Raw genomic sequence first — 13958 nt, forward strand, 5'->3', positions numbered from 1 at the left:
TTTCCAGCACTTTCTCCCATGTTTCTCTGCCCTCTTCCTCTGGCTCAGTGCTTGGGGATTTACTCAGCTGCATGTGATGAGACGGATATGGGGTGATCCAAAAAGAGCTGGGAGGGAATTTGGAGACAGCCTTAAGGAAAGATGACCATTTTCTCCGGCCCCCCATGCCACTCCCTCCTGGGAGCCCACACAGGCCTCCTTCGCTTGGAGTGAAAGAGACTTCTCTCTCTGCCCAGCATACAGCCAGGCCTCAGGTGAAACCATCCCAGAGAAGAAAGGCAAAGAACCAGTCTGTGTGAGGGCAAAGAGACATTCAGGAGCTTCCCTTCCGAAATGGAAACACCCTCTGTGGAGTTATCTGTGTCACTAATACTGATGGAGAGGTGAGGTGGGAAGGGGCAGTGGCAGCTGATCCGCCATATTTATACTTGACTCGGGATTTTTCTCCCATCCAGCTCACCATTCCCATCATTTTTGTATTTTTTGACAGTTTTTTCCTTGCAGACACAGTGACTGGCAGTGTCCCCAAAGCAAGCTGGGAATAACATATCTTTTATATTCACTATAAATAACCCCCAAAGTAGGCAGATTAAATCACCCATGTCTCTCTCTCTCATTCTCTTTGCTCTGTGGATGCCAAGGTATTCCTTTTCACATCCGGGCGGAATCAGGTCCACCCTCTCATCCTGTCCTGTGTAACCTGCCCAGGCTTCCCTCCTTCTTGTCCCTGGAATGTTTTGGCAAGAGAAATTACCCATACAATGTGATGTCCTCACAAAGCTCCTCCCTGTTACAGAAACTCTCTTTTTCTGTTCCTTTCTTTACGCCTCCCGCCCGGAGCAAAATTCACATAATATACAACTAACCCACTTTTCAAAAAGAACACACAAAATTTATTACATGTCTAATGCATGGCACTATTAGGCTCTGAATTAAGCATTTTAAATTTATGATTAACTGGCACTTGGTACACCTACAGTATTCAAACTTTACTCCTATCTACTTCCAAAATATTTTCATCACCCCAAAAGGAACCCTGTATCATCAAGCCCTTGCCCCGCATCTCCTCTGCCCAGCCTCTGGTAATTGCTCAGCATTTCTTTGCATTTACCTGTTCTAGACATTTCATGTTAATGGAATTATGTGATATGTGTTGTTGTTTTTTTTGTCCCCCTTTTTGCAATTGATATAATGTTGTAGCCTGTATCAACACTCCATTCCTTTTATAAAAAAGAAAAAAGAAAAAAAACAGTTGAATGATACTCCCTGGTGTGTCTAGGCCACAACTTGTTTATCCACTCATCCGCTGATGGACATTTGGGTTGTTTCTGCTCTTTGGCCTTTGTGAATAGTGCTACAATGAGCATTTGTGGGCAAGTTTTTGTCCAAGCACCTGTTTCCATTCTTCCGGCGAGGGCGGGAATTGCTGGGTCATATGGTAAATCTGTGTTTAACTTTGGAGAGAACCACCAAGAGCTCTCCACAGCAGCTGCACCATTTTCCATTCCCACCAGCAGAGCAGGAGGGTTCTGATGGCCCCCATCCTCACCAAGCTCTCATGGCTTTCCATCCTTTTGATGATGGCCATCTTAGTGGGTGTGAAAGGGTATCTCCTGTAACCCCTGGGATTTTGTACCAAGCATCACCTGTGTGCCAGGAACTGTGGGGCAGGTGAGAAGGATAAGGCAGCTGCTCTTCTGTTGCTGATGAGTCTGGGCGTTCATTACTCCTTAAAAGTAATAGTAAAAAAAAAAAAAAAAAAAAAAAAACAAGCTGGCCTTTTCCTGGGGCATTTCAATTCTGCACATTAGCTCGATTGAATGTAGTTATCAGCTCTGTCCATGTTGCTGAGTTTCAACGCCCGTTTTTTCAGCAGTTAATTACAGAAGCCTTGATATCCCCCTTACACTGAGCTTACAAGACACACTTTAATTGGCTTCTGCTGCCACAAAGATACCTTTGAGTGATGCCTTGCTAATGGCCACTGACCCCCGACATCCCACTACACGATGTGGTTAGGGCTGCCTGGTTATTTCCACCTGCAGCTTCTGTCTCACCAGTGGGGGAGGGTGTGCCACAGAATGTGATTGTGTGATTAAAATCTGTGCAATTTACAACTTGCCCCCAGCACAGAGGGCCACTTCTCTGGGTGTGTCATACTCCCACTCAGGGAAGAACTAAGCTTTCCCCAGTCTGGGGAAAGTTGCTGCCCCCTGGGTCCCAGCAGGTGACCTGGAACTACAGCATCTCCTCAGGGTATAGGCACCTGACAGTGAGTGCTAAACCCATTCTGCTTCCTTCAGTGAAGCAGAAAGTCAGATGGACCTGGACACCCAGGGAATCTAACTGAGGGACACAGTGGGGAGGAAGGGGACACTGTTGAGGGTAATGCTTCTCCTGCCATCTTCTGGAAACGAGGCTTGCAGACCAATGGAAGTGACAGATGCCAAGAGCAGATCCTGGCTTTCCTCACCAGCCTCTTTTGGCCTACAATAACTTGAGTGAGGTCCACGTAGCCACATTAGCACTTCCCTGGTTTTTTTTTTTTTTTTTTGCACTTGGAAGGCCAGAGAGAGGTGGAAAGACTTCGCGGGTGAGCCTGAGGTTCCTGGGTCAGGAAGGCAGGTTGAACTCCCTTGATGATGCTATATAACCTCGCTGAGCCTCCCCTGTGGGTTCACAAGTAGTTCTGCTGCCGCGAAATAAGTGTTTGGAGGGACAACCAAAGGTGCATGAGAGTCAGAAGAGAGGGGTTCATTTTGCCTGACTTTGATAGGAAGTCTTCATACAGGATGTGCTCTTTGAGGAGGGCCTTGAAGGATGAGGAGGGCTTCCCCAAAGAGAAAGAGGCAAGGGACAGTGTAAGTTAGGCAAGGAAAGGCGAAAGCACACAAGGCTTCTTTTGCACAGTGCATGCTGGGGATGGTGCCGAGTTGTTTCCAGTGCTCTATGCACTGACAGCACTTAGAGCCATTACGAGCAGACCTGGGTTCAAGACCAGTTTCAGAGATGTCACCCCAATGGCTTACTTCCCTCTTCTGTAAAGTTGGGATGTTAAGAAGCCAAACCAACATGATTTTTAAGATGTTCAGCTCAGTAAATAGTGGATACAGGTGTGAGCTATAATATTGTGGGATAGTGGTGGCATTTTTGTTAGGACGTATAATGCAGCCACAGGGAGTCACTGCAGGTTTATGTTCAGACCAAGGTTAGGAGTCCAACACCAGAGGTGGGGTGGCATTTGACCATTTTCTGTGCTCACTACATTACTTGATGGCAATTAATTGGAAACAACCATCAAGCAATGAGGTTAAATTTGCAGTTTCTCTTCTGGGGTTCTTCCTGTGGGGATTGTGAGCATCATTCTTCGGGTAAGCGAAGAGTCTGTGTTTCCTTTGCTGTAGGTTTTCAGTGGCTTCTCGTATTTCAATTTTCCGGCGGCTGGAGGAGCAAGAAAAGCATGTGGGCCTGAGCTGCTGCCCTGGAAGATATTGCATATCTCAAACAATAGATTCTTTGGTTTAGGACAGAAAAAGAAGGGAGAGGGGATAAGCTCAAATCGGGGAAGGGTTTAGAGAAAAATGAACAGGAGCTTTTCCTTAAGAATCTCATAAAAAAATCAGTCTCAGATCAAATAACTTCAGAGTTGAAAGAGACTTTGGAGATCATGTAACAATGCATTCCTTTGTTTAATGTTATTAGTTTTAAAGCAAATAAAATTAAGCAATGCCAGAAATACATTCTCAGAATACATACATTTCATTATACTTAAAACTGTGTTTGGTGCTGACTGCTACTAGTTCCATTTTACAGATGAAGAAACTGAGGTGGGCAATGGATGGAAATCACTTAATTGACTCAGCTAGAAATCCCCAAATCCCTAACATTGCTTTTGACAAAACATGGATAATAAATACTGAGCGCCTCCCAAGGGTTTCTTAGTATGGGTTGGAAATGTGAATAAATTCAGGGAAGTAATAGCCACATTACTAGATGAGAGATCAGTGTGATTCTCTTTAAAGTCAAAGATCTGTCTGTGGAGGTCCAAGTGGGACATGTAGCCTCTATGCACTGTCAGGGAGCCATCCCCAGGCTGGGGTGATGGGTGGCTTCACCCCACAGAGGTGATGCTAACAATCCTGTGTGTGAATAAAACCAACATCCCACCTGTGCCACCTGGTATCTAGCAAGAAAGACCTCTGATGTGGCCTCTGTCTCTTGGTCACATTCACACAGTTGGACTAGTTCATCTCCAATGGGAAAATTTCCAAACCCCCCATGGGGGGTGAAATAAAACCTCTCAGTGCCTCACTCCAGTTGATTTAGGAAAAGGAGTAAAAAGTAGAGCTGCAGGAGATAACTTTCCATGCCTGCTAACAAGAGCACATTTCATCTTCCCGTTTCTCACTCTCCCCCCCCTCCTGCGCTGGGGCTGAGGAGGAGCCACAGATGGTTATCACTCCAGAGCGTAGCTAGGGAAACCTAGACCTGCCCCGATTGCTATGGAGACAGCCATTGATTTGTCCGGCCTCTGACTATTCATGACATCAGCAAGGCCAGCGAATAAAACACGGATACTTCTTACAAAGAAATTCCAGTTTCTGATGAGGAAGGTCGAGAGTCCACAGAACAATTGCTACTTCTACAGCTCCTAGCAGCCTCACTAGAGGAGTGTTTCCAACTGATTCAGCCCCAGGGGTATCACAGGAGGGGATGTCCAAGTTTCAGTGCTAAAACAGGCAAAGTCCCGGGCAAACCTTGGTGATTGGTCAACCTAGGTGTGAAACCCGTTAAACCCGATGGGAGGTGACCACAGAATTGGAGTCAGCCCTAAAACCTGAGCATGCATTTGTGAACAGTAACCATGCCTTCCTTGGTCCCTGGGTCTAAAAGTTGCTGGGAATCAGATGAAATTCTTTCTTAATGAACAGGGGTGTTTTGGTTAGATTCACTTTCTGTTTTGTTCTAGTTGTCCTTTTATTTATCGAGAGGTGTCGGAAAGTTTCAAATTTAAGCTGGCCCAAATTAAATGGGAACTCCACTTCTTCCCCATGCCAATCTTTAATGCTAAATCGATTCGCAGGGATTCTCCACTTGCATTTTGCAGCACAAATTCATTTGCCAAATGCCTGATGTAGAGGAAAGTATGTAAACACAGAAGTGGAGTTATTGATAATTCCCAGTAACGTGTGAAACCCCTTTATTCTCCAAGGCCTGGTGTGTCTCTTTGTTGCTAATCCATCACCAGTGCCTGCATTATGGTAGTGCTGGCTTCCAGAGCATCTGCTGCAGTGGATTCACTTATTCTCCTGGTGGGAATTTGTACATGTCAAATGGCAATATGATATCTACTAAATAAGAGGCGTTGCACTAGCTGTGTGACGAAGTACACAGAATGACACTTGTTAAAACAGACTTCTGTTCAATTTTCAAATAAGTTCTAGGCAGGCTATTCTGTTCAGAGAGCTTAGAAAAGCTAGGATTATGTCTTTTACGAGGCAGGTTTGCTTCATTGAAATCTTGGAATACTAAAAATCTATTATCTGTCCCTGTGTGTGTGTGTGTGTGTGTGTGTGTGTGTGTGTGTATATATATATATATATATATATATATATATATCATATACATATTGAATGTCAGAGGTCTGCAATTGCTTTACCTGTTTTATTAGATGCATTTGTATTTACATGCATGCAATAGGAAGGACTTACATGTATGTAGGAAAAACAGCCATAAAATTGTCAGTTCTGTAGATAGAGATCTGTGCAGATACTTAAATAATTCATGGATCAGTAAACATTTCTATATGCATGCATTCTTGGGTCTGGTGGATGAATGAACTAAATGTTCTAAATAACAGATTCACCTCCTTTTGCTCATTTGAGATGTTGTTTTAATATGGAATTACAGTAGCTCCTTAATGATGAGAAGTCGTGACAATTCATTAGCAGATTGTGTCTTAGATCAAGTGTTGATTTGCCTACAAAGTGTGACCAGTACTCAATTATATGAAGTGTATGCATTTCTTTTGAACATATTTTTTTCCTTTTGCCAGTTAAAATAACCTTGAGCTTTATTAGTTTGTGAAAGACCTCAGCCAGCAGCAGACAGAGCATCTATGATTTGTTCTCCAATAATGACTTTTTTAGAATGTTAAAATGTCATAAAAAACAACCTTCCAAAGCACTCCCAGATTTTTTGTTTTCGGCTCAAAGGACAACTAGACAACAGGGCAGAAGGAACAGCATGTCAGGCTGCCCTGTTTTATGAAAGCAGGGATCCCCGGGGTTTTCTATAGAGTTGCAAGATTCTATTTCTCCCAGGTCTAGAGAAAAGTACATCCAGAATATACATGTGTACCAACATACAAATTTCCTCAACAACGAATTCAAATTAGTTCAGTTTTTAGCATTCTCTTAGTCCTTTAAAGACTATTCACATGTAAAATCACAGATCAGGCAACCTTCTTCCAAATATTTTCAAAGGACCTCTTGCATTTCATTCTGTATCCTGGGTACCTAATACAGCACACACTCCTAGTAATACTCTGTTGATCCTCTGGATTAATTAATTTTTGGTGTCCATAACCATAGATAGACTTGCATGGGATATCTGCTCAGGCTTCCCTTGTTAATCTCATACAGGTTTTGCACATTAGATAGTTGTGCTGTGTGCAAATTAGCAAATGGTTTAACTCCAGAGGGTGCTGAGCCTAAGCTTCTCCTGTCTAGCACAAAGAACTGCAGTGACTCTAGCTGCAGTCCTGGAGCAAAATGCTGCTGCTGGATTTTGCCATCCCCCCATGACAGTGCCCTGAGGAGAAGTTTCACCATCCACCCAGGAGATGCTGGCCCCACAACATCTGGATGAGACAAGAACACCTGGGTGGTTGTGCCCCCATGCAGAGACCATGCATGTAGTTAACTAGTTGGGAACTCAATCCTTCCAGATATCCAAAGCCTGTTTCTGGAGATTTCTATTTTCCAGGTATTTCTCATGGAGACAAAAATGCATTATTAAGATCCTGAAATTTTTTTATTCTTCCCCCACCCCTGTCTCTCTCCCTCTCCCTCTCCCTTTGTTTATTTATCTTGGTGGTTATTGGGAGATAAATTGCTTTTAATATTCTACTCAGGTTTTTTAACCCTTTTTAAGAAAAAGATTTAGATGTATTTCTTTAAATATTTGGACCACAAAAATATTTGTAATCCACCTCAATTAGGAAATAGGAAACTGTAACCAAAGAGATGAACTGTGATAATAGGAGAACACTGTGCTTATGAGCAGGGATTTTTACAGAAGTGCCGTCTCCCTGTTTGTCATCTGTAGAGATCATTTTAAGTCCTCACTCACGCTGGCTTTTCTTTCTGACTTATTTATATTCTCCGAATATAAAAATGCAGCAGTCAGAACGCGGCTCTCAGGGCGTCTGTGTTCAGTTCTGGTCTGAGGGTTCCTTCCTGAATGGACGCTGGTGTCACCTTAGCACTCATATTGTTCGCTGAAACCCGAGCTTCCCCAGGAAATTACAGCAGTTAATTTAGTATCAAGAAACGTTTGGGGGCTTCTTGGTTTATTCAGAAACAAGGGAGTATAATTCAAACTGAGGATTCTGTATAAAGTAGAGGATAGTGAAAGTTGTCTCCAAAAAAGAGTCAGTTTTGCTTTCTCCACCCCGGCCTTCTTGCCCCTCGGCCTCACCCTGGGTCCCTGGAAATCTCACTTGATTTCAGGAGTCCTTCTTGGGGTCCTCCGAGGTCTGTGTATCAGATAGGCAGGACCCCGCGGGTGTGCAGCCCAGTGTGGGATCAGAGAGAATTCTCCTTCGTTCTCGTTGCTGCTAGAAGGGCCACAGGGCTGTGCGGGGATGGTGCTTCTTCCACATAGTTAGGTTGCAGCCCTGCATACCTTCAATAGCAGGACTCATTCCACAACCCTTAGTGGCCATCTGTGAACCACCCAGCGCTGTGCTAGGCACTGGGGTATGTATTCATGTAATAAGGAGAAAGTTTCAACAGCAGCAGGAAATGTGTGTGCTATTGGCGAGGGAAAGCAGAAAAGCCGGTGTGCATCCTCAGAATGCTGAGTTTCTTCTGCTCACTTTTCCAAAGTTCTCTTTTCCCACACCTCTGAATAACCATGTGCTTTTGGATTTGTTTCTGAGAGGGTCTTTGAATGAATCTTTTCAAAGGCACAGTGTGGACCTTTGACCTGAGAGCTTAGAATACACATCAGTGGCCTCTGGTCACATCGACCCCCCAAAGCAAACTACTAAGTGAGATGCTCTGGCCTCAGCTCCGGAAGGTTCTCTGTGCTCAGGAGCACTCCACCACATCATCCTCAAAGAAATGCTGGGCTTGCATTTATTTTGCCTCCCGTCTCCTGTGCTTTAGGACTTTTATATCTCTGAGCTATCATTTTGGAAAGAAAAAGAAACCTGTCTGAACAAGTATGTATTTACTATTTTAGTGACTTAGTTTATCTGCGTGAAATATCAAGAATAGGCTATCAATTGGGCTTTTGTGAATACTCCAAAGTTCAGAGCTCGAAGATACAAGAGCTTGGAACTGGAGGAACTGGGTGGTTTTTGTTTGCCTGATGAACCCCACGGCAGTGCGTCCCCCTGGTTCTCATAATGAATGGTGCATCTTGAGGGTAAATCTTTGACCCTCGAGACTGGGACATAGTTCCTGTCTGATTTATCTTTGTCTGACTAGAATGAAAGAAGAAAATCTCAGCTAAAATAAACATCTCCTAAAAAAAAAAAAATCACATTCCCAGCTTAAAGTTTTTAAATTTTAATACATTTCATATGTACTAACTAAACTATAAAATACACCCACAGAGTTGGTTACATTACAGCTCAGTTTTCCCCATTACCAGTAAACAACTAGGTGTGCTGCTGAAAATATTTAAACATTGCATATTTAATAATGTTCTCTGTTCTCAGCTTTAAAATTATCAGGGTCCTCTCTAAGATTCTGTGTCCACACCACCTTGTGTCTTGGGCACAGGACTGATGGCACATTAACTAGTGGATTTTTAGAACTCTGTTCCTCTTTCCCTACTTGTTCTCTTTCTACCACTTTGTTTTTTCTCTTCCTTCTACGACTTTCTCTTTTCTCAGAGATTCCATTTTTTCCCATGAAAAATTCTGTATATTTAGTCTCCTGTTGGGTTTCTGATGCTCTCAAGAAAAATAATGGAAACACATCCCATATCCAGCAAATAAATAATGCACCAAGAGCAAGGACCTCTCTGAAACATCAGCACAAAAGCAGATGCACCTCAAACTGCCACTTCTCCGCACCCCAGGCTTCCCAATTTGATGATTTAGATGCTTTTCCACTTAGGCGGACGGTGCCATTTTTGCCGGATTCAGCATGTTCATTGAACAATTTCTGGGAGCCAAAAGCCAACTCCACTGCATTTCTGCTTGGTAAGGTTTGGTGGCCTTGGCGTGGGATGGGGGTGTTGATTCATCGCCTTTAAACTGATGATAGATGTAGAAGCTGGGCAGTAGCATTAGGCTGACTTAGTAGAACCTCTGCAGAGAATCGGCCGCCCTGGTGCCTCGGGAAATCCACAGAAAGGATGCTACGCAAATCCATCCCGAGAACGGCTCAGGAAGAATTAGAAGCAGGGAGGTCTCAGATTCCGTGTGCGTGGGCATCAGCGAGAACCTGGAACACTAGGTAGAGAACTGGTCAACCCAAGCTTCTGCTTCCTGGAGACTCATCATCTCCTGTGTATCTTTAAATTCTAAATGTCTGAGTCTTGTCTTATGAATGCCTATTGGGGCGATGTGAGTCCCACAACATTGTGGCAGAACCTATCTATATCACGCGACATCACTCCGATGGGGTGTGTTTCGCTTGTGTGCATTTGCACAATTGTATATCTGTATAGATTTTCAATGATAATAGTTTTAATTCTTTCTTCCTATGGTAACAAATAAGACCTTCCATGAGGGTTATCAAATTAGCTTTGAGATACGTTCAGCGAGATTTGTATTGGGATAGATTAGTGAAAATTACTTATGAAAATTTCAGCTGAAGGAAATCCCTTCATTTGAGAGGTCCTCACTTTTTCTGAGACAAAAGAAAAAAAAATGAGCATCCCTCAGGAGTTTTTTAGAATAGTGGTAGTTTTGTCAGCCTCTCCCACCACCATGGTGTGCTCTTCGAAGTATAATAGATATTCTGATATTAATAATTATTTTCTGGATAACATCTATTTGTTGTTTTGGGAGGGAAATAAATGGGTTAGAGATATACATATGATATTAAAATTGGGTGTGGCCATGATAAATATCCTGACTTTATCATCAGATATACATTTTTTGATTTAGAAAAAAATGGCATCTATTTGTTACCCTTCCACTAAAATCCCTCAGTCCCCAACTAGAATGCATATTAGTCAAGACATCTTTTAAAAACACATTATTTTCATGCGCGTAGGATGGAAAGGGAAATAAAGAAAGGAATCCTGAAAGAGGTGCATTTAATTCTCCCCAATTTAAACGCAAGTGGTACATCTTTAAGGCAATAACGATATTCTTTTTCTTCTCCATCATGAATGTTTCCATCAATGAATTTCTTTAATGTCGATGATGGGTGATGCAGTTTGAGGGAATCTGTATTTAGTCAGAAAATGCTTCAATAGAATGACCTACCAGATGGGCCCTATAACAATGCACGGAGACATCAAACCACCACAGACATTTGGTGCTTAGAATAATAAAAAGACTATAAAATTAGATTAGTTGAGTCTAATTTGGAATTGGTATATTCCCCATGCACCCGTGCCGCTCTTGGGCAGATAAAGCCTTGAGATTTAGCGCTGTGTCAGAGCAGAAAGACTGCAACTTCCAGTAAAAGGGAGACGAGGGAGAGGGGAAAAAGCATTCTGGGAGGTCGCGGAGGGCAGAGCAGTGACCTCCAATGATTTACAGGCCTTTAGCTTAATGAAATTGTTTCAGTGACATGACGGTAAGAGCTCGTAATGGATTGGATGCCCTAATGTAATGAAATTACTCCCTTCTGCCTAAAAAAAAAAAAAAATGCGCAATTAATATTTACTGAGACCTGACAGCCTTTGGTGCGCTCGTCTGTGTAGTTCTCTCAGACAGTCAGAGAGGAGAGACGGAGCAGCGTGGCAGACAGGCTGGCTCTGCACGAGCTCCTAGCGGGGACGAGCAGAGCCTGCAAGGGGGTGGAGGGACAGGCGCTCCGTGGCCCTCTCGGCGCTGCCCCCGCTCAGCTTCACGCTCTCCCTTGCTTTTCCACAGGCAACTGGATAACAATCGCATCAGCTGCATTGAAGATGGAGCCTTCCGAGCGCTGCGCGACCTGGAGATCCTGTGAGTCGGTTTTGCGATCGCTGCCTTGTGTGCGTGCGTGTGGTGTGTGCCGGTGCGGGGAGGAGAGAGGGGGAGTGTGTGTGCAGGGGGCTCCATGTGGCTGCTTTTCTGAATCTTCTGCTGCAGTGCTATTAAAATTGGGAAACGGGAGATCCCTCCGGCTCACCTTGACCAAAGTGTTTGCAGGCAGCAGAGTGTGATTTCTCACCTCCCACAAACTGGGGTTCCTACTAATTAAGTCTCTATTGAGTCATTGCACCCCCGATGCTCCCACGGTACTCGTGGCTGCGTGAGACAGATGGGCTAGATGGAGTCACCCCACAGCCCGTCCAGGCGAGTCTGTTTGAGTGGGCATATGAGGAGACAGGTTACAGGTCTGGGGCCAATGAGAGAGGGGCTAGCACCAGAGGGTCAGCTGAAATTGCCCAGAATCAGAAAGGGACCTTAGCACAGGACAGGGCAGATGCCAAACACCTGGTAAAGTCCAGCCATTGCCATCACTCCTGGGATCTCATCTCAGGTTCAAATTCAAACTTTAATCAGTAACCTTAACACAGCAGGGTGGAAAAGACGAGGGAAGTGCCCCCTCTGTCACCTCACCCTATGCTTCTTACCTAGAAAAAATGTATAGCTGTCTTTCTGTCCTGGATTTTCAAGTGGTTTAACTAAGGAAATCTGATTTCGGGGGGAAAGTCAGCAAACAGTCATCTTGGGGTCATTCAAACTAAAGTTGGATTGTGTAAGAAAACATTTTGATTGTTCTCACCCATGTCTACACTTCCATCTGTCCCTGACTTGGGAGCCTGGAGAGGAGCAATAAAGCATAGTAGAACTTGTGTCAGGAGATGTATGATTCAGTCCCAGTTCTGCCACTAATTAGCTGTGTGACCTTGGGCAAGTCTCTTCGGCTCTTGAATCCTCAGTTTTCTCATTTGTACAATGCAGTAGTTGGTTGCTCTATCTTGGAGTGACTTACCTTTACAAATTCTGCAAAAAATAATTGCAATGCTACAATTCTAGCCAGTGAGAGCTAAGAGATTAGGATTTGTTGAGCCTCCTTTGGAAAAAAAAAAAATTACATAGTCACAGGTTACCTGTGTCTGATTCCAGCAGAATGAATGAAAGCCGAATCAGTACATGAATGAATATATTTAAATGTCCCTTTGTACATAAAGGAAAGAGTATAGGTTCTCCCTTCACCTTCCTGTTCACCTGGCCCAGAAGATGCTAGCAATGGTTAGAAAGAGCCCTTCACCCTGTCTGAGAGGAAGGTGATTCCAAGAGGAATCAGGGGGGGAAGGGGCGTGCTGAGGCTGAAAGCTATTGGAAATCAGATGAGAGCTGAGAATTCCCGGTACAGAATACACAGGACCCTCAGTGGGGGAGTTGGGTTGTCATTCCTAAGATGGATGGTCTCTCCTCACCCAAACTCTGACCCCGGAACCGGCAACAAATGCATGTCTGCGAGGGAGAGTGTGCCAGCCCAAATTTAGTAATCTTGGACTTCTCAGGAGGCTGAGGCTGAGACAGATAGGCATGCTTTTCCCTGCCTGCAGAAAAAGCCTTTGTCAAAAGGGCCACTAGGAAGTTATCACCTCTCCCCTCCCTTGCCAGAGAGAATGAGAAAGATGAGAAAATTCCTTGGGAAGAGACCAGGAAATAGAAGTCATCAGCTTTCACCAACAGCTATGATGACCTGTCAACCCCAGGAGGGTTCTCTGTGCTAGAACGTGTTGCCCCCAAGATGACTGGGGGGAGGGGGCTTCACCCAGGCACACCTGGGTGGGAAATCCCGAAAGTGGTGCAGCTTGGGTCAAGCTTCTTAACCTCTCTGAATCTTCTTCCTCAACTTTGAGAAGTAATGACCTAAGCACTACATAGGAGGGTCTCTCTAAATGTTATCCCTTCCACTTTCCAAACTTTCTTTCTGTTCTACCTTCACCTCCATCAAACCCCTACCCAGGACAAAATTAGACAACTCCTCTCAGATATTTGCTAGAAGAAAAATTTGGACCCAGATACACCAGGTGTTTCCAGGCTAAAACTTAGAGACCCATGACCAAAATAATTATCAAAGTTCTCATTCCCCATCATTGCAAAAAAAGCCCACAGGATCTGATTAGTTTATCTTTTCAATTCCAAACAAAGCCAGATCAATAGCTTTGTTTTAAAGATGCTTGCATTTGGCTTCTCATGGCTAAGTACTTAAAATTAATCATAATCAGTTATTCCATGGGTTTTTAATTTCCAGCAGAGGCACATAGCTTTGGAACCATCCGTCTTAATGGCTAGCCACTCTGAAATCAGCTGGGGCTGACATCTCTATTTAAAGAGCTCCCCTGCTCTCCCGGCCCCAGACCTTCCAAGTCTCATCTGCACATTGACATTTTATAATGCTTTTCTGTGATCACAATTTTGGCACTGTAAAGAAATAATAAATAGGAACTTAGGGAGGGCATCACACATTAATTTAATAAATTTTTCAGAGAGAGAGAACATATTCAAATTACCCTATTCACAGAAAGGTCATTTTTAAGTATCTGAAGTTTAAAAGTTTGCAAATTAAGGAGACAAACTCTAATGGTTCAGGTGTGCT

General features: G+C 43.8%; 1 protein-coding gene across 1 annotated transcript in view; it reads left to right on the forward strand.

Moving 5' to 3' along the window:
• Slit3 (slit guidance ligand 3) overlaps positions 1–13958 on the forward strand; it is a 568745-nt gene that overhangs the window by 409840 nt on the left and 144947 nt on the right. Inside the window, exon 6 of the mRNA XM_076855688.2 lies at positions 11291–11362. Within this exon, the coding sequence (XP_076711803.2) occupies positions 11291–11362 (72 nt within the window). The remainder of the gene's footprint in view (positions 1–11290; positions 11363–13958) is intronic.

Source organism: Callospermophilus lateralis, chromosome 5 (genome assembly GCF_048772815.1).
Source record: "Callospermophilus lateralis isolate mCalLat2 chromosome 5, mCalLat2.hap1, whole genome shotgun sequence".
NCBI classification, from domain to species: domain Eukaryota; kingdom Metazoa; phylum Chordata; class Mammalia; order Rodentia; family Sciuridae; genus Callospermophilus; species Callospermophilus lateralis.